At 49.4% G+C, this 20,391-nt stretch overlaps 1 protein-coding gene across 1 annotated transcript in view; it reads left to right on the forward strand.

Annotated features, from left to right (window-relative positions):
- Positions 1-20,391, forward strand: part of MYO18B (myosin XVIIIB) — a 200,197-nt gene that overhangs the window by 57,928 nt on the left and 121,878 nt on the right. Inside the window, exons 22-29 of the mRNA XM_015562824.1 lie at positions 712-777; positions 3,792-3,920; positions 5,413-5,556; positions 5,935-6,024; positions 11,856-11,975; positions 12,335-12,443; positions 14,750-14,874; positions 18,445-18,599. Coding sequence (XP_015418310.1) covers positions 712-777; positions 3,792-3,920; positions 5,413-5,556; positions 5,935-6,024; positions 11,856-11,975; positions 12,335-12,443; positions 14,750-14,874; positions 18,445-18,599 — 938 coding nt within the window. The remainder of the gene's footprint in view (positions 1-711; positions 778-3,791; positions 3,921-5,412; positions 5,557-5,934; positions 6,025-11,855; positions 11,976-12,334; positions 12,444-14,749; positions 14,875-18,444; positions 18,600-20,391) is intronic.

Raw genomic sequence — 20,391 nt, forward strand, 5'->3', positions numbered from 1 at the left:
GCCCCAGCCCCTGATAACCACCGTTCTACTTTTGTCTCAGTGAATTTGACTATTCTGGGTACTTCATATAAGGTGACTCATGCAGTATTTGTCCTTTGTGACCAGCCTATTTCACTTAGATTCGTGATCTCAGGGCTCACCCAGGTTGTAGTAGGTGTCAGAATGTCCTTCCCCTTTAACCCTGATTACTATCCATGGTACGTATATACCCCATTTTGTTAATCCATCCATCTGCCAGTGGACACTTGGTTGCTTCTCCCTTTAGGGGTGCAAATATCTGTCCAGGTCCCTCTTCCACTTCTTTTGGGTATGTATCCAGAAGTGGAATTGCTGGATTATAGGGTAATTCTGTGTTGAATTTTTTAGGAGCCACAGTATTGTTTTTCATAGCAGACACATCCATCCCTTAGTTTTGTATCTTTGGTTTCCTTCTCTGTAGAACTGGGTGTGGTAGTATGATGACCCACCTAGGGTTGCTTTGAGGATGAAAGCAGATGGTGTCTGTGAAGGTCCCAGAAGAGTGGCTGGCACACAGTAGGTGCTCAGTCCATGCTCACCACCGGTGTGAGGTGGGGCTCTGTGTGCCCAAACTCACAGACAGGTGGGGTCGTCCTCTCTCTCCCTCCCAGCCATCCAGGCAGCCTGCGCGTCCACTTCGGGAGTTTCCCGTCATCTGTCTGTCTTCTCCTCTGACCGTTCTCTCCTCCCCAGGCCGTGGAGGAGCTCCTGCTGACCCTGGATCTGGAGAAGAAGGCAGTGGCCGTGGGGCACAGCCAGGTGAGGAGAGCTTATTTCTCACGCCCTCCTGCCCATCACGCAGGGACCAGATGCGACCCCATGCATGCCTACCTCAGAGTCTCCTCCCTCCATGTCTCCTTTCCACCAGGGCTAGTCATTTTCTGCCCTGCAGTGCAGTGGCATTATTCACACTTCTTATGAGGCCATGAAGGTAAATGCTATAATGTGGGAAGGGATAACCTTGAGGAGTATCACTTCCGGAGGTTAAACTCCCAGCGGCCTCGGTGGTTGGGAGGAGTTCACATCCTGGACCCCAGTTTGCCTGCCGCAGCCTCGGGAAGAGCTGCCACCAAACCTGGGAAGAAACACCCATCGTCCCGCAGAGCCCCTTAACTTTGCTTCGCCACCAAGTGTGACACGACTCTGGGCCTCGCTGATGGGCAGCGACAAGTGAGGAGAAGGGGCTTGAGAAAACACACGATTATCAGAGTTGAGAGAAATAGCTTTTTCCAAACTGGCGTTGAGCCAAAAGCTCTTCAAAAAATGTTTAAGTGTTTGGAGAATTTCACAGAGCGCTGGTAGGCTCCTATGTGAAGTTTTCAAGAGGGAAAATACAGTATTTGGGGTTTCCCAAACTGTTTGGCCATGGGACCCTCACCCTTTGGTTTTTGTGGAAGACTCATTACCCTGTGTCACTCCACTGAACATGTATCTGTTTCCCCTCTGTAGCGCCCCCTTCACGCCCCCGCCCCCCGTTCCCCGTGACCTGCAGGGAATGGGCCAATGTTTCCCTGGGGAGCGTGACATTGCAGCTTCCTGGTGAAGCTACCCAGGTGGCCATGCTTATCATGTCTGGCCTCCCTTTTGCTCCTTTCTTATGATTAATAACTAGCTAATTACAAAGTGTCATTAGGACGTCACACTCTGCTTGGTCCGATAAGCAGCTGGACCCATGAAAAGCAACTAATTTAGATTTTTCTTTATGATCTTCAGCCGCTGGTGCCTTATCGAGGCCTATGCTGAGGGCCGTGACATTTATGAAAAAGGTGGATTCCACATGCAGTGGCCTTCTGGTCGCCGATATGCTCTTAAAAGGAAAAGAAATCAAAATAAGATTGTGCCGAGGCGATGACTTATTCCTGTTCTCTGTACGGTCGTTTCCAATTATCTTTTTTAATGAAAGCTTCCTACTTAATCAATAGCGGTTTTGGCAGAACCCACCGCCTTTTGTAATATATGAACTAGTGCTGTCATCACTTTGATCATTGATTTTTTTTATAGCAGCTTGTGGGACTCACTAGCTTGTGAAATTAATACAGTCATTATTGAGGCAATCTGATAGGTAATGAGTCAATCGTGTCTTTATTTCAATGAGGCTAATTGTCTTGGTGTCCCTGGCTGATATGAAGTGTTCTGTAAAGCGACAGAGGGTGGCAAAACAGAGTTAGCACCGATTGGGTGTGTTAATTTTCATTTTCTCATCGAGAACGGGTTTCCTGCGGGATTGGTGGAATGATCACCATCACAGAAAATATGTTCAGGGGAATGGAGACTATATCGAGACTCTCTGTTCCACCTGGAATTAAACAGCAGTTCAACCCCAAACCTCGGGCACCTATCGTAATGAATGAGGAAATGAAGGCTCACGGTGACATTGAGAATGGGTGCAGGAGACGAGCTTAAGGCTCGGGGCTCAAGTTAATCACTGGTTATGTGAACTTGAATCAATTACATGATCTTTCTGAGCCAATAGATTCCTCAGAGGGTGTGTGTGTGTGTGTGTGTGTGTGTGTGTAAAATGGGACACAGGAGAAAGAGTTTTGAAAAATGTAGATGCCATGCAAATGTTAATTACATTCAGTGATAATCGCAGTCTTGTCTGGAGTCAGATAGAGGGAAAGGAGCCCTGGTGTTGCCACCTGCTGGAGGAGCATCCCGGGGAACCGCCTGTCTTGGCCTCAGTTCCTCCCTCCCTAAAATGGGGAGATCGTGTTAACGACCACATAGAGCCGTGCCTGTGCAGTGCTCTATGTGCATATCACGTGGTCCGTTCAGACCCAGGACACGGGAAGGGCTCCATGAAATGTTAACCAGTAATCGACAATGTCACCAGTGACCTGATGATATCACCAACTAAGGTGGAGCTGCCCAGTGCTTAAAAGTGAGCATAAGGGTGTCTGCAACGTGACTCCTCCCCATCTCTGCCTCAGCTTCCATTAGAGCATCTTTCCTTTGCCTCTGGGAGGTGAGACCAGCCTCAGCTACCCAACCCTCTGGGCTGGAGTCAGCCTGGCCCCAGAGCTTCAGGTCCTCGCTTTGTGTGCCCTATAGTCTATTCGAAGGCGGCCCAGTGGGGTGCCGGGGAGGGAGGCATTGATCCCACTGCTGCAGAGGCCTTCGTCCATTATTGATGAGCCAAGACCTGGAAATCTGGCTGCTTTCCGCCAGATACCTGAGCACCTCCTGTGGGTGGCATCCGCTGGGCCGGCCCCATCCTCTCCTGACCAAGGGGGGGCTCCTGTACCTCCCTCCCATTCTCTGTCCCTTCTTCTAAGGCCAGGCTGAGTATTTCCAGGCCACCACTTCTCTCAGATGGCTAGCGGCATTTATTTAAAAAGTGCACATTCCCAGGCCTGACACCTTTCCTGGGCGAGGCCTGGGATCTGCATTCGCCTCACTCCTCGGATGATTCTGGTGCACGGTCCGTCTTAGCAGTGGGTCTTCAAAGAACGTGTGCTTGCATCCCATGGGGATGGCGCTAAGAGGCTGGTTCTGATGCAGCAGGCCTGGGGTGGGGCCCAGGATTCTGCATTTTTAAAAGGTCTCAGCAGTAATGATGCTGCTGGTGCATGGACCACTCTCTGAGTACCAGGGGCTAGAGGAAGAGAGAGAGGAGGCATGAGGCATGAAGCTTTGATAATCTAGACCCTCAGTCAAGGGCAGCTGCTGATACTTCAGGTGGAAGCAGGAGACTGGGGTCTGCATGGCAACCGCCTCCTGCTTTAGACAGCCTGATTCAGGGAGAAGTCACCCCCTGCTCTCTCTCCTTGCAGGTCTTCCTTAAGGCGGGCGTGGTCTCCAGGCTCGAGAAGCAGCGGGAGAAGTTGGTGTCCCGCACCTTCGTTTTATTCCAGGCGGCTTGCAAGGGCTTTCTGTCGCGCCAGGAGTTCAGGAAGCTGAAGGTATGAGGCCTCGTGCACCCTGCAGAGGCGTGAGATGCCGGAGGAGCACCATCCATGCTGGTCCAGGGCTGTAACCCCATGCTTCCCACGCTTGCCTCGTGCACCAACCCCCGTGGGATGATGTTAACATGCGGATTCTCATCCAGTGGGTCTGGGTGTGCATAGGGCTCCCCACGTCTCCCACCGTGCTGCCTATGCTTCTGTCCACAGACACACCCTGTGTGGTGAGATGCGGAGCGGCCTTTTGCAAGATGTCATGGTTGTTTCTAGGACACTGACGTCAAAGTACCAATGATGCCACCTTGACCTACATATCTGTGAGGTTTCCAGGCCTTTGTGGTCAGTTCATGGTTTCAACGTGTCCCACCTTTCACAGGTCAGCAGATAGGGCATGAGCTGGACACAGCCACTCAGGCCTTTGGGACAGAGAGGCCAGTTTAGAGTCCACAGTCCTGGACCACCTGCGTCACAGATCCCCAGAGACTGCGTTTTCTCTCTGTAGCCTGCACAATGGAGAGAAGGCGGCTTGACTCTGGGGACATGCAAGACCTATGTTCGAATCCCACCTCTACCACTTAGTAGCTGGGTAAAGGGGAAATGAGATTATGTGTACTTAGTACAGTATGTGGCACATAGTAACTGCTCAATAAATTGTAGCTGCTATTAATTTAATATTGTTACTATTATACCCCTACTAGCATGGAGTCTCATTACATGTGCCTCCAGCTTATGTGAATTTGCAAATTCAAGTATTGCACTTGGCCAAAGCAGAAAAAGGCAAGAACATTCATAATTAAAATACTGTGGGCAATCCCACTGGCCCATTGTACCCAAGTAGCTCAGGCCTTGGGCTGGTTTGGAATAGAGGCTAACTAAGAGCTCGGGCTCTATCTGTAGTCGGACCAAAGGGGTTCAAATCCTGACTCTGCCACTGAGAAGCTGTGTGACACTGGGCATGGGACTTTACCTCTCCGTGCCTCAGTTTCCCTATGTGTAAAATGGCCCTACCCCAGATCTACTGAGTCCGTCTGTGCTTTGAGAAACCCTCCAGGAGATTCTGGCGCGCGCTCAGGTTTGAGAAGCCCGGCATTCGTGTTCAATGCACTTGAAATGATATCTATCCCCTAAATATCAATTGACAATACAGCCCCGGCCATAGCTTCTAGCGGGCAATTTCAGGGATTTTCAAGGATCATTCCTGCCTTGCGTGGTGACTTTTGTACCTAATCCGATTATGAGATGTGACCCATTGTATACTGTTCTCTGTTCCTCATCCTGTTATAATTATTAGGTCACGCGAGATTAAACTGCGACCTAACGCCTGATGCCGAGAGCCTGATTCCGTGGAAGCTTTTTCTATTTTTCAATATCTAATTCCTTTCACGAGGATATAAACCCATTTCCTCCATCCGTGCCCCCTCTGCCTCCTCACATTCCTTCACCTTCGCCAGGCTGGGAAGGACCCTCCATTTCCCATCTCCTTTCCCTGCAGATCCGTCGCCTGGCTTCACGGTGCATCCAGAAGAATGTGGCTGTGTTCCTGGCGGTCAAGGACTGGCCGTGGTGGCAGCTCCTTGGCTCCCTCCGGCCGCTGCTGAGTGCCACCATCGGGGACGAGCAGCTTCGCGCCAAGGAGGTTGGTCCGCATGCAGGCAGGGCACCGGGTAGCTACTCCCACCCATACCCCATCTTGGTGCTTGCATCTCACCCAGTACCCCCATTTCTGAACGTTCTTAAGCCAGGGTTGCTCCACCCACAGCCCTGGCTGCCTCCTCCCAGATAGCCCTCTGCTCCCGTCAGCACTGACCGCCATCCATCCACGCCCAGCTCCTCTCTAGGCTCCTGGGTGCTGGGCAAATGCACCCTTACTACCCAGGGGTGCATGGAAGGGCCCCTTGTAGAAGCATCATGCAGATGGGCTGCTGAATCACCCACTCTGTCCCCAGCCTTGACACTCCTGGAACCGATGCCTCTGGTCCCCAATGGCTTCTCTTATGGTGTTTGTTTTTTGTAGGCGGAGCTTACAACTCTGCGACAGAAGCTAGAAAAATCAGAAAAGTCTCGGAATGAACTCCGGCAGAACACAGACCTGCTAGAGAGCAAGGTACCCCATCCCTGTGCAGGGTGAGGTCTGCTGAGGGGGAGATGGTGATACGCCTGGCACTGCACTAAGTGCTTTGCAAACCTTTTCAGAATAAGTGTGTGAGGTGCATGCTGTTACTGTCCCCATTTTAGAGAGGAGGAAACTGAGGCCCAGGGGTATTAAGTATCTTCCCGAGGCTACACAACCAGCAAGTGTAGACCTGAGATTCAAACCCGTGTCATCTGGCTCCAAAGGGAAGAATTTCTTAAGTCTAAAAAGCACAAATCACAGGGATAAAATTGTAAATTTGACTATTTTAAAGTAAGAAATGAACTTCTGTTTACCAAAGTATAAAATGATGACACATTACAAACATGGAAATGAAATTTGCAACATGTATAACTGGCAAAGAGTATCCAGAATATGTAGAGAAGTTCCTCAAGTCGTTGGAGAAAGGCAACTCACTCCAACAGGAAAAAAGTGGGTAAAAAAATAGGAATCTGCAGTGCCCAAGAGTTTCAGGAGTTCAAATGTTCAGGAATTCAAATGGCCAATGAACTCATGAAAAGATGCTCAACCTACTAGCAATCAGGAAATGCAAATCAGAGCCACGGGAGGTTCCGTTTCACACTTGAGAGGGGCGAAATCTAAAGTCTCCTGTAGCCACGTGTTGGCAAGGGTGTGCAGCAGCAGGAACTTTTAAAAGCTGCTGGCGGGAGTGTAACTCCATCTCACATTGGATGACTGAGTGTTACATTTTTGCCTCCTCCTTCCCAACTCCTTTCCACTCCTCTTCTTCCTGTTCTCCCTCCTCTTCCTCCTTGTCCTGAAACGTTATATTAAGGTCCAACATACACATAAGTGCACACATCCTAAGGTTACGTCTCCATGCGTTTTTACAAAATGAAACCAGCCAGTGCAGGCAGCACCCAGACTGACACACAGATCATTCTCAGCTCTGACTTCTAACTGACTTCTAACACTAAAGATTAGTTTTCTTCTGTTTTTGAACCTTACCTAAATGCAGTCAAATGTGGATACTCATTTGTGTTTGCTTCCTTTCATCTGACATTTATGTTTGTGACATCCATTCACGTTGTCATAAATGATTGTGTATCATTTATTCTAATTGCTACATAGTATTCCATTATGTATATAGATCACTATTTACCCAGCAAGTGTAGACCTGAGATTGAAACTCATGTCATCTGGCTCCAAAGGGAATTCTTTAATCGTAAACAATTCAAAAAAGCACAAATCTCAGGGGTAAGTGATACATTTGACTATTTGGAAGTAACATGTAAAGGAAATGAACATTTGGTTGTTGCCAGTTTTGAACTATGATGAATAAGCCTGCTGAGAACATTCTTGCACCTGCCTTTTGACGCCCCTGTTGTACCTTTCTGCTGGGAATAGACCTAGGAGTAGAATTGCTGGGTTTTAAGTTATTTCTATGTTCAGTTTTAATAGATATTGCCAGGCAGTTTGCTAAAGTGTTTGTATCAGTTTACATGCCCACAGCAACAGGTGAGAGTTCCAGTTGCTTCATATCCTTACCGGCACTTGGTGGTGTCTGCCTTTTCACACACACACACACACACACACACACACACACACACTGCTCAGTAGTGCCACATTGTGATTTTAATTTGCAACTTTCTGGCTGTCTTCTTTGGCAAAGTGATCTTTCAAGTCTTTTCTGCTGTTTTTCTAATTGATTTGTAGCAGTTCTTTATATCTTGTGGATACAAGTTCAGTTGTTGGATAGATGCAGTCCAGATCTCTTTTTTCCATTCCGTGGCTAGATGTTTTTGATGCAGTCATTTGAAGTTGTATTTTTTGAAGCCCCCATCTCTTCAAAACTGCCGACAGGCAAGGAAGAGATCAAAGGGCTCCAGAACCCCCAAACCTGCATCAATGACAGTAGATGCACTTTTTTGGTTTTAGTCTATATTTTATTGATTCTCAAATGCACATTATTTCCATCTCTATACATCTCTGGAATTGGGATGCTTCTTAAAAATCAGTGGAATATTACACCAAAAATTGGCAGCACTTTCTTTTCTGAGGTTCTGTAATCGTGCATCTTATAATCAATGGCAGCTCAGATTTGGCGAAATGTAGTGTGTGGAGGCCTGAGTAGCATTTTATTTGAAGAAAGGGATGTGGTTCCCTTCCCTCCCCTCCCCTCCTAAAAGCTACCGTTGATTTATGCTGGTTGCTTTGGCACTTTCAAGAGCTTCAGAATCACTGTTAACCCTGTAGCTTCCCCACCTCCCAAGATCCAGGAGGGAATTGTAGTGGAGGGGTCCTTCCCTGCTTCTTTAACAAGCCCTGAGCTGTTCCCAATGCGGTGCAGTGGTGGGAGGGTGGGCGAGGGGGGGTTCTGGGGAGGGGTGTCTGGCTGCATTAGAGCCGTGGTTCCCATACTTGAAAGTGGACCAGAACCCCCTGAAGGACGTATTAGAATATAGATTGCTGGACCCCCGCCTTTGAGATCCTGAGTGAGTGGGTGTGGGAGGCCCTGGGCCTTCTCCATTCCTCCCTGGGCCTTCTCCATTCCTAAGCCCTTATGTGCTGCTGAGCCTGCTGGTCCGCGGACCACACTTTGAGAAACACTAGACTAGAGAACAGATGAAAGGTATGTCCTTCGTGCATGGGGTTCTGTTTTCTTTTGGCAACTTTCTGTTAGCTGGGGAGCAGACACCCCTGAAGGGCCATGTGTCATGAGGGCACCCCGACCCCGTTCACAGGCTCTGCGCCCCATCCCCTGGTCTCAGTAGGAGGGCAAACAGTCAATAGAAACTTCCCCGAAGCATGTTGTGCCTCATCATTGGAAACTCCGTTAGACTAGGCTTATTAAAAAACAACATTATTGCAAAATGATTTAAGTGCTTCATTTGCAAAGGAGCAGAGAGGAGATGAGGAGAGGCTGGCGATAAATATTCCTCAGGCGCGCACAGCCGGCCTCGGTGCGGAGCGGGGCTTGTGATTTTCTCAGGAAAGCGCCGGTCTTCTTGCAGGAAGCACCTCCAAGGCTGCGGGAGCTCCTGAGGATGTATGAGGGAGGCGTCTTCTTCTCTCCCTGGAAGAGATTTTAGGTGTTACCCAGGAGCGTATTTATGGCAGAAGACTGAGGCCCGTGCAGTCCAGCGCCTGCCCTCAGTCTGAGCCGTGGCCCTTTTTGGTGAGGAATTGCTGGGCGAATCCAGCAGGTCCAGCAGGGGCTGCAGATGTCGGTGGGAAAGTTCACTTGCACAGCACTGAGGAGGTGTGGTCCTGGCGGTCAGGAGTGTAGCTAGAGCTTATTTCCACGGTAGGGAGGGTCGTGCTAGGGTCACGGGGCCCAGTGGTTCCTGAGCCTAGATCGTCTCCCAGGTCTTCTGACTCGCAGCCCCGGGCTCAGCCACAGCCCTGCGCCTCTGTGGGGACAGATGTGGTGCTCCCTAGTCCCCGGGGGAGTGAGACACCTGGTTTCCTGTCTGACTCAAGGTGCCAGGGCCTCTTGGGCCTTCACTGCTGGGAGGGTGTGTTTCCAGCAGACAGGCCATGGAGGTTCTATGGCCATAACCTGTGGGTGTGTTCACAGATGACCACAATGGATTGTTCCTTCTGTGTGCCTCAGTTTCCCCATATAAACATTAGAGCCATGATCTCTTTCCTACCTACCTCGCAACATGAACAAAGGAGTGGGGAACTGTGCCAGGTCAGGTATGGGCACTATGGGCGACCTGAGCTGGCGTATCTGGTGAAGCAGTGGACAGTCAATCAGGACAGCTGGCTTTGCACCTATTGCTGTGGGATTGTGGGAAAATTCTCCCGGTCCGCGAGCCTCTGGGTCATTAGTAAAACGGTGACAGTACCAGTTATGAATTCTCCTCCCTAAGATCGTGGTGAGGGGGTGCATATAAAGTAGTTACTACAAATTTCAAGCCTTCACGCATCACCACTATTACTAATATGTATTTGAATTCTTACCAAGCTCCCCGCAGCAGACTTGAGTTCCTTGAAGATAATGATACATCTTAGCCATTACTTTGCCTCTCAAAGCATTCAGTGCCAATTGAATGAATGAATGGGATAATGCCGAATTTAATAAAGTAACATTTAATGAGCACTGTGTCTGTGCCAGGTGCTATGATCCATCCTTTACCCACATTATCTAGATTTACCTTCAAATCAGACTGTGAGGAAAGTGTTAGTACCCCCACATTTAGATGAGGAAAGAGAAGCTCAGAGAGATAAAACGATTTGTCCAATATCACAGCTTTTGAGTGGCAGATCTGGGATTTGAACCCAGGTCTGGCCGACTCCAGACAGGCTGTGAGAGGGGAGGAGCATCTACCCAAACTGGGAGTAGGGTCAGGGAGGGCTTCTTGGAGGAGGGTTTTCAAGTTTCTCAGGTTGGCGGGGATGGGGCTTCCCTTCCGCTGGGGGTCTGCACAGGTTCCCTTTGGCCAAGGGATGCAGGGAGATTTTAGAATAATTTCCAGTTAATTGGTCCTTGAGTGATCTGCAAGGACCCTTGGGGGTTTGCCAGCCAGGCTCTCCCCCTTGTTACACGGGTGTTCCTTTTGCATTTGCCCAATAGTTCTGGGCCCACCCCTCCCCTCAAGGACAAAGCCCTTGGGCCCTTAAATGTGGGAAGAGGAGGATTTGTGGGGACCGGGGACGGTCAGGGGCTACTTGCCTCTGTGAAGAGCACCTGTCATTTCCTCCAGTTTGAAAAGACTAATTGTCCTCTGGGCTCCAGACTGGGGTTTGTGGAACACAAAATTAATGCATTAAATTAATTTTGTGCTCCCTTTGCTCAGGCCGATTAGTACAAATTAGATTTCACACTAATTGACTGAGGAGGAGAGAACACAGTCCTGGTATTTGAGATCAATGCTGATCGCAGGGACGAGGGGTGGGGTTAGGAGTGTGATCTGGCGCGTTCCTGGATCGCACTGGCCCATTGCAAGTGACCCCTGTCCAGCTCCAACACGTCAGGGTGCCCATACGCAAAACTAACCCGCCTGAAGCCCAGGGGAGGCAGGATTGGGAGGAGAGCCTAGCAGTTTATATGGTGATAATTCTCAAACTTTGTTGTGCTTAAGAATCACCCTGGATGTGTTGAAGTTCAGATCCCTGGGTCCCACTGCAGATAAATTGGTTTGGGGGATACAAGAATCCTGGAATTTGCATTTTAGCAACCATCCCAGATCATTGCAATGCAAGTGTTTCCCCAGAACACTTTAAAGAGAGCAGGGTAATAATAATAATAATGATAACAATAATAATAATAATTAAAGACAGCCGGGTAAGGAATAGCAAAAGGAAGTCCTGATCCACAGCCAGCCAAAAGCATCCTGGGAGCACTTCCCTTTCACTAACTGGTGCCAATTACTTGGATCTGGGTTCAAGTCCCAGCTCTGCCACTTATTTGTTGTGTGATTTTAAAACGCTCCCCTTAAGCCTCCTTTTTGCTTTGTTTCTAAGTTCTGTGGAGTGGGTGTGGGGGGAGAAGTGTGGGCGGCCCCCCCCGAGTGACACCGCTCTAACCCTCTTCACTCCAGATTGCTGACTTGACCACAGAATAATTAAAGACAGCCAGGTAAGGAATAGCAAAAGGAAGTCCTGATCCACAGCCAGCCAAAAGCATCCTGGGAGCACTTCCCTTTCACTAACTGGTGCCAATTACTTGGATCTGGGTTCAAGTCCCAGCTCTGCCACTTATTTGTTGTGTGATTTTAAAACGCTCCCCTTAAGCCTCCTTTTTGCTTTGTTTCTAAGTTCTGTGGAGTGGGTGTGGGGGGAGAAGTGTGGGCGGCCCCCCCCGAGTGACACCGCTCTAACCCTCTTCACTCCAGATTGCTGACTTGACCACAGAACTTGCCGACGAGCGCTTCAAAGGGGACGTGGCCTGCCAGGTGCTGGAGAGCGAGCGGGCCGAGCGGCTGCGGGCCTTCCGGGAGGTTCAGGAGCTGAAGGTGAGTGGTCATGGGTGTCAGAGGTGTGTGTGTGTGTGCGCGTGTGCGCGCGTGCGTGCGCGCGCGCGTGTACAGGCTGGCTGGGAGTGCATGGGCCTGTCCCCCTGTGCTCACACCTGGGAACAGGAAGCCTAAGTAAGACATGCTCTCATGCTTGAGGTCCTGGAGGACATTTGGATCTTATTGTGGTTTGGCCTTGGAGGTGCCCTGGGTGAGGATGGGGTGGTCCCTGCTGTGGAGGCTCCATGGTGAGGACTGTGCAGGGGATGGCCCTTCTGGTGAGGGAGGTGCCATGGGTGTGTTGGCCAGCCCAGGTCTCTGTCCAGCCGCAGTGGGAACCCTTGAGGCTTTTCTTCCAGGACAAGTGCGAGCAAGTCCAGCAGAATCTGGGAGAAGTAGAGAAGCAGCTGCAAGAAGCCCAGCAGAAAATCCAGTTGAATGACTTGGAGAGGAGTCACACTGGAGGAGGTGAGCAGGTTGGAGCCCTTGCAAGTAGATGCTAGTGGCAAAGCTGTCCTTTTATTTCATCCATCCATCCGTCCATTCATTCATACACGTGAAGGACTTACTTTGCACTACCAGTGGTTCTCAACCTTCTGGCCCTTTAAATACAGTTCCTCATGTTGTGACCCAACCATAAAATTATTTTCGTTGCTACTTCATAACTGTCATGTTGTTACTGTTATGAATCGTCATGTAAATATCTGATATGCAGGATGGTCTTAGTCAACCCCCGTGAAAGGGTTGTTCCACCGCCAAAGGGGTCGCGACCCACAGGTTGAGAACCGCTGCACTAGATACTGCGTTAGGGGTGGAGACTCTGACAGAGCAAACTCACCTGGCCCTCTTGGCGCTTACAGCTTAGTGGGCCAGGCAGACATTAAACAGGTAACCCAACAATATCCCAAATAATGACCCTCCATGTGGCAGGTGCCCTTTAGTAATAATGCAAGTAGCGTTTTAAATAAATAGTGGCTCTACGGCAAGGCCCCTTTCTATATATGTGAATACTTTTCATATAAATTTTGAGGAAGGCATTTCAGTGGTTAAAAGTGGCATCTATGAAACGGCACTTCTGGATTTAAATCTAGATTCTATCTCTTATTAGATGAGTGGCTCTGGGCATAGAAGTTGTGTCTTGTATTTTTTTTTCCATTTTCAAATGCACGTAGTCTTAGATGACTAATAGTGTTTAGCCGTGTGCTGGATAGCTGTTAGTTACTTGATCATCATTACTATTTGAACTAATAGTGGGATCGTTATCTGTGGTCCCAACCTGTGGGGCAGAAGGTACTTCTCCCCCCATTTAAAAGCAGTGTCAGGCGCTCAGCAGTTGCTGAGCGATAGCAGAGCAGGTGAGAGGACCCCGAATCGCCCCAGGACAGATGTGCTCAGCAGAGCCAGGAACTCCTGGGGGCGCCGCCTGACTCAGCTGCCCAGAGTCTCACATGCCATGGTTGGATGGGCTTGGTGACATCTCTGTCAGCTCCTCTCCCCCGTCTGAGTGAGTGAGATGAGAAGGGTGCCCAGTGAGTCTGTCGCTTTATAAAACGCTGACATCATTCCTTCCATGCCCCTAGAGAGTTTATGCCCTAAAAACGTCAGGGACACTAGGGAACGGAGGCTGGAGGCGGTGAGAAGAGGCAATGCTTTCTCCTCCACTCTTGCTCTCCTCTCATCCCGGCTGCCCTCAGGGCAGGCACTTACCAGAGAGGTTAATACTCAGGAGTTTGAGATTCTCTGATATGGAGACCGAACTAGGTGGGGAACACGCTGGGCGTGGCGGAGGCGTTTGCACAGAACCCGCAATGGGGACAGCACGCTTTCCCCAGGGGAGCGCTGGCTGCATTTCCACCCTGGCTGTGATTAATGTCTAAATGGTACCCCCACCCCAGTTTGTTTTCCTGTGGAGAGAGATGGGCGTCTATGAGAGGGGAGATGTGCTTAGCTCATAAGCCCATTAGTCACGATGTTATATGGGCTCTCAGCTCTGTGTGCTCATTTCCAGGAAGCCAGCCCACAAATATTTTGTTTTTCGTTATGAAAGTCATACATACTCATTACAGAGCATTTCTGAAACGTAGGGAAGTTGGAGGAAGCCATAAAACACTTGCCTGGCATCACCGCAGTGCCACCACAGCCTCCGCCACGGACCGAGCCTGAGCAGAGATGATTGAAAGCATCTTTGTTTTCCTCCGTGTGCGATGGGGTATTTAAAGGGAACTTTTTAGGGCATGCGCCCAGCACTGAGCTGGACACTTTAGAATTGTAGTTGGGTCCTGCTTTCAAGAAACTTGCAGAGTCCATGGGGAGGTCAGGTAAACCACTGGCCAGTTGTCCAGTTGGACAGTCCCAGTTGGTGAACTTGCATCAACATGGGACCCTCGTGTATGTAGGGAGCTCTTCCAGAGGGTCCTGGGGATCCGCAAATGACTGAAACATCTCCCCTATCCTGGGATTTTTTTTTAAAGAAAGGTATGTGTGCATGTGTGGAGAAATTGTATCGTATAAAACAACAGCTTAGAATAGTGAGGGTTCAATGACATTAGGCACCTGGAAGTGGTCAGCACAGGCTGCCTAGAGGAAGCATGTATTTTTGTTTGTTTGCTTTTTAAGTTTGGACTTAGAGCAAGATTTCCTAACTGGAGGTCCCAGGTCAGGCCTCAGGAACTCTGTTCACACTGTGAAATTGCCTACAACGAGCTAAGCAAGTGGACACAAACCACCCCCACTCACCTAGCCTTCCACCCGGCCTCCCTGACTCTGTTAAACAGCGGACGAGTGGCAAATGCGCTTCGACTGTGCTCAGATGGAGAACGGGTTCCTCAGAAAGCGCCTACAGCAGTTCGAGGAGAGGCTGGACGCAGAGCTGACGTCCAGGAAGGAGCTGGAGCAGCAGGTAAGAGGGAGCAGATAGTCTGCATCCCAAAGGCATCAGAGAGTGGGCGGGCTCTCACCTCCACGACTCCAGGTGGGCAGGGAGAATGAGGCCACCGACCCCTCGTGTCTTCCCACTTTCACTGTTAATACAGATGCTGGTCACTGTGGGATATGGAAAGCATTTTCTCTGCCTGCGGTGTTCTGCTCTGGGAAAGAATCCTCTGTGTGATAAAGAGCATGAACGTTCACTCACGATGTCAAGTCTCATTTCTGCCTTGCCCTTGCGGAAATGACATCTTGAGCCTCAGATTTCTCATCAGTAAAATGATTGTAATATTCTGTTATCATCGTCAAATTCTATCCATTCCCATCGCCTCTAATCTTGCCACCTCCATCTCTCATCTGGACCAGCCCAGCCGCCTCCGAACTGGTCCCCTTACCTCCAGCCTCTCCCCGCAGCCGCCTGCCACACTGCAGCCAAAGGACTTTTCAGAGCCTCTTTCAGAGTGTTCTGTTCTCACGGTGATGCTGACTCTCATGGTGGGTTGCTCCCTTGTGCATCTCACAATTTTTGATTGTGAGCTCATCTTTCCACGTGTTCTGTACACCCACCAGAGTAGCCCCAGGCGGTCTGCACTGTGGAATGTTCTATTTTTTTCCTTCTGACTCATGCTAACTGTGTGTGTGTGTGTGTGTGTTTAGCTGTCCTTTGTTGTTGTTGTGAGTTGATCTTATTTTTCATTTTTAAAGCTTTGTATTGATTCAGGAGAGTCTTGCTTACAGGATTGTGCACGTGTTCCTTTAAAAGAAGCCTAGCTGCACTGCCTTCTGAAGCAGCTCCTGAGATTACACTAAATTCTCAGTTTCAGAATTTTGCAACCTGTGCAGTGTCAGTTTGAGGGCTAAACGCACATGAGGTCCAGACCTGGGGTTTTGATTTCTTACCGAATACTTTCTCCTCCACCCACAGCCAGAGTGGCAGGAAGCTTTCTGATCACCTTCCAGGCTGGTGGGTGGAATGTTCATCACCCTTCTTGCTGAGGTGCAGCTCTTGGAGCGTCCTGAGTTAATACCAGGGTCTTTACTCCCAACTTCCCACTTTGCCCTCAAGGCCTTGCCTTGTGTCTCTGTCCAGCATTCCAACACAGCCTGTTACCTTAGGGATATTTCTGGATCTATCCACCTCCCCTGTCTTCCACCTGGCTGCCGTAATATCAGCATGTACCATGATTGCTCTGGACTTGTGTCCTCTGCATTTCTGACATTTGAGAAGTGCAGTTTGCCCTTAGGAATGTAATGATAGTTGAGCCTCTTTGCCTATCTTGCATTGTCTCCACCCTGAATCTGTATTCTAACCAGTCTATACTTTACCCAGTGGTATGCTGGTAAATCAGTTCTCTGAAAATAAGCAAACAAGCTTCTAATGTATAGCATTTGCCAGTGGCCAATGTCTGTGGTGTAAATTCTCCCACCATGGCTGATTTCACGTTAACATTGTGTTGTCACTGAATGTAGAATTGGGAAGAGACGTGCAGAATCAGCTCTCATAGGTTGGTATAAGCCAGCTTCAGCACCACACTCGGTGTTTGATTCACAGCAAAACTGAGAGGAAGGTACGAATTTCACATGTACTCTCCCCTACTATCAACATCCCCCACCAGAGGTGCATTTGTTACATTTAATGGACCTGCATGGCATGTCATCATCATCATCCGAACTCCATAGTTTACATTAGGGTTCCCTCTTGGTGGTGTATATACTTTGGGTTTGGGCCAGTATGTAATGACATGTATTCACCATTGTAGTTTCATAAAAAATAGTTTCACTGCCTTGAAATTCCCCTGTGTTCCACCATTCATTCCTCTCTCTTAACCCCTGGCTACGACTGATCTTTTTACTGTCTCCATAGTTTTGCCTTTTCCAGAATGTCATCCAGTCTGTGTCTTGTCTATCACAGAGCAGGAATTTTTAATTTTAATGAATTTCAGCTTGTCAATTCTTTCATGGATCCTACTTTTGGTGTCACACCTAAAAAGCCATTGCGCAACCCAGTGTTATCTAGGTTTTCTTCTGTGTTATCTTCTAGAAGTTTTACAGCTTTGCATTTGACATTGAGACCTGTAATCCACTCTAGTTAGTATTTGTGAAGGCTGTAAGGCCTGTATCTAGATTTATTTCTTTGCATGTGGATGTCCAGTTGTTCTGACACCAGATGTTGAAAGACTGTCTTTTTCCCATTGTATCGCCATTGCTCCTTTGACTATATTTAGTGGCTCTGTTTCTGGGCTCTCTATGCTGTTCCACTGCACTGTTTTGTTCTCCCTCCAAAAAGTACGTTATTCTTTCTCATCTTTGAGCCTTTGCATCTACTGTTTCCTCTTCCTAGAGCACCTTTTCCATCCCTTACCTCAATATCTCCAATATCTTTAAGATCTCAGCTTAAAGGTCACTCCCTCAAGAAAGCCTTCCCTGGTGCAGATAGGCTTGGATGCCCCTGAATTGTCTCTCCAAATAGCAGCCTCATCACATTGTATTGTAATTATCTGCTTTGTTTCTTGGTCTCCCCATTAGAGGTAGCCACCATGAGAGCTGAGGCCTTTGCCTGCCCTTTAATTACATGCATCTCCTTGCTGTGGGAGAAAGGTGTCATGAGATCACCTTGCAGAGGTGGGCCAGGGTCAGGCCACATACAGTTGATAAGCAATGGCGGCGAGCCTCATTATCCTCCATGGTGGTGATGGTTTTGCTCTTCGCATGCAACCCGGACATTGCCTTGCGGTCCTCCAGGAGGCATCCTGAGCTGTAGAAACACAGAAGGACACCCGGCAGGGCAACAGCCCCGTTCTCTAATAAGGAATTATAAAGCCGGGTCAGTATCCCCAAGGCAAGGGGGTAGTCATGCTACATTAAAAAGTAATAATACTGCAACCTTTCCCGGGCAGCCGAATATAAGAAAACATCCCATTTGCCGTCAAATACTGAATTTAGAATTACAGGCTTCATTAACTCAGCGTTTTGCTTATTTAAAGCAATACTTTAATGAGGCCATTTCTTCAAAGCGAGCGTCCTGAGCTGTCTTCTCTCCCAGATCTAAACTAGGACATTTGGGAGGGTGTTTCCTGCAGGAAGACGCAAGAGCTGTTGGCTTCTGTGTCGGCACCGGCGTGTGCGTTGCCGTGTGAGCCGGCCGTCTAAAGTGCTCTTTGTTGGTCTAACCTTTGAGTCCATCTGTGGGGTTTTCCGGTTAGATTTTCTCCGTGCGCCGTTTTGACTGCTTCCTGGCTCGCATAGCTCCCAAGGTTATGCCAGCGGATGGGGTCTGAGTTATACAGCCTTCAAGGGCTGCGAGGTCGAGGCAAGGCATGCAAAGGATCCGTGGGAGTGTTGGCAGGAGGATTACTGAGAAACAGAAAAAGCCACCCCAAGGGATGAAAGGAATTGCCCCATTCTACCTCTGGGCAAACTGAGGCTCGGGAGACAAGTAGAGAGAGAGTAGTCGAGACAGGGTCTCTGCCTCCATTCCCTGTTCTCTCCCCATTATAGCAGCTGCTCAAAGTGAGCGGGGTGGTTCATTCTGTTACTCCCACAGCTCGGGGAGCTGCAGAGTGCGTACGAGGGGGCCAAGAAGACTGCGCACCAACTGAAGAGGAAGTGCCACCGGCTGACCTGTGACCTGGAGGACACCCGCTTCCTGCTGGAGAACCAGCAAAGCCGAAACCACGAGCTTGAGAAGAAGCAAAATAAGTGAGTCATGTTCCTCATCATTGTCACCTGGACACCCAGGGGCGGCATGGGTGCTGGAATCTTTGGGGTCTCAGGCTTCTCCTCCTAAGCCCCCTCGCTTTTTTCCCCCCCCAAAATATATTTTTTTTTATTTCAGAGAGGAAGAGAGAGATAGAAACATCAATGATGAGAGAGATTCATTGATTGGCTGCCTCCTACAGGTCCCACACTGGGGATCAAGCCAGCAACCCAGGCATATGCCATAACTGGGAATTGAATTGTGACCTCCTGGATCATAGGTTTATGTTCAACCACTGAACTACACCAGCTGGGTGTGGCTCTCTCACTCAGGGCTCCTCATCCATGGGACTTAACTCCCTTGTTCTGGCCTAAATTTTTCTCCCCCTGCCCTCACACCTTATTCCTGTAAGGTTCTCCCAAGAATCCAGCAAAAAATGATTCTTTTCTGTGACCCAGCCTCAGCTGTTACCAATTGGCCATGACCTTGGGGAACTTTCTTGGCCTCTCTGGGCCTCAACATCCCCATTTATCAAGGGAAGAGTTTGCTATGGAGGATGAAGACAGCTCAGCCTGGGGTCCCACCACCCGGTTCAAGTCCCAGCTGGGCCTCTCTCCTGGTTGTGTGACCTTGGACAAGTCATTCAGCCTTTCTCGGTCTCAGTCAAGTCCTCAGGTTGGGGGTGAGAATGCTCCTGTGGCGAGGACTAAATGATAGCTTGTCCATCCAATTGGACTAAATTCTGGTTCCCATCTATCCCTGTTGTTGACCACGGGGGATGAGAATGAGGAAGAGGCCAAAACATTGAGTCCCTGCTGTTTTCATTTAGGGTTTAGATGCTCAGATCATGAGAATGATTCTGTCAGGGACTGGACCTTGTGCACCAACAAGTCGCCAGTCTGGAAGCTGCACACTGGTTCCCATGGGGACGCTGTCACAGCTGGCCAGTGGTGGAGGCTGGACGGGCCCAGGTCCACAGTCTCCCTAGCACAGACCCTCCGCACCTGCGATGCTTCAGGCCCTGGACCCCTGGCTGTGTTTGAGTTCTGCTCACTCGGTGAGAGAAGAGGTGTGCAGGGGTCCTGTTTTGAGCTGGACAGGCCCTCCTGGAGATGGCACAGGAGGCCAATAGAGGAAACACAGCCTCTGTTAAAGGGCCCAGGATAAAAATACACAGAAGTGTTCCTGTGGGTGAGATGCCAGGACGTGGTTTTGATCTTTTCCCAGAGATGCCAAGCTGAATTATTTTTGCATGGGGTGGCATAGCATTTGAACTTGATCTGCATTAAACATTGTTTCTTTAACCTTGAGATTTTCTGAGCTGGCTTCTTCATCTAAAAACTAAAGATCTTTTGGGGTTGTTAGCCTGCCCTCCCCAAATGAGGGAGGTTTATTGATGTTTATTTTCCCATCTTCTCATGGGTGCTCTGGTTCAACCTTGCCCTTGCAGTGCGGAAATGGCTTACTTGGTGATTTCCTGGGGGGCCGTGTCAAATGGCACCTCCTCTCTGGGCTAGAGTGTCGCTGATGGTTCTGAGGTCTCCTTGGACAGTTAAGCAGGCCACCTGGTGCTGAAGAATGGCTTCATCAGAGCTCCCCTGTAAACCAAGAGGCGTGGACCCCATTGTCCCCCAGGTTCCTGCCAGCTCTGATGATCTCGGTCCTCACCTGTGGGTTCCACTCCAGTTCTGAGAGGCCTTGGGGAGGGTCTCCGCTCTGGTGGGGAGAGGGTTTGCCCCTGGAGTCTTTCTGCCCTTTCCCTCACCCCCTTGGGCAGAATCCCTCATTCCAGGT

The sequence above is a fragment of the Myotis davidii genome, unplaced genomic scaffold (assembly GCF_000327345.1).
Source record: "Myotis davidii unplaced genomic scaffold, ASM32734v1 scaffold478, whole genome shotgun sequence".
In the NCBI taxonomy this organism is placed as follows: Eukaryota; Metazoa; Chordata; class Mammalia; order Chiroptera; family Vespertilionidae; genus Myotis; species Myotis davidii.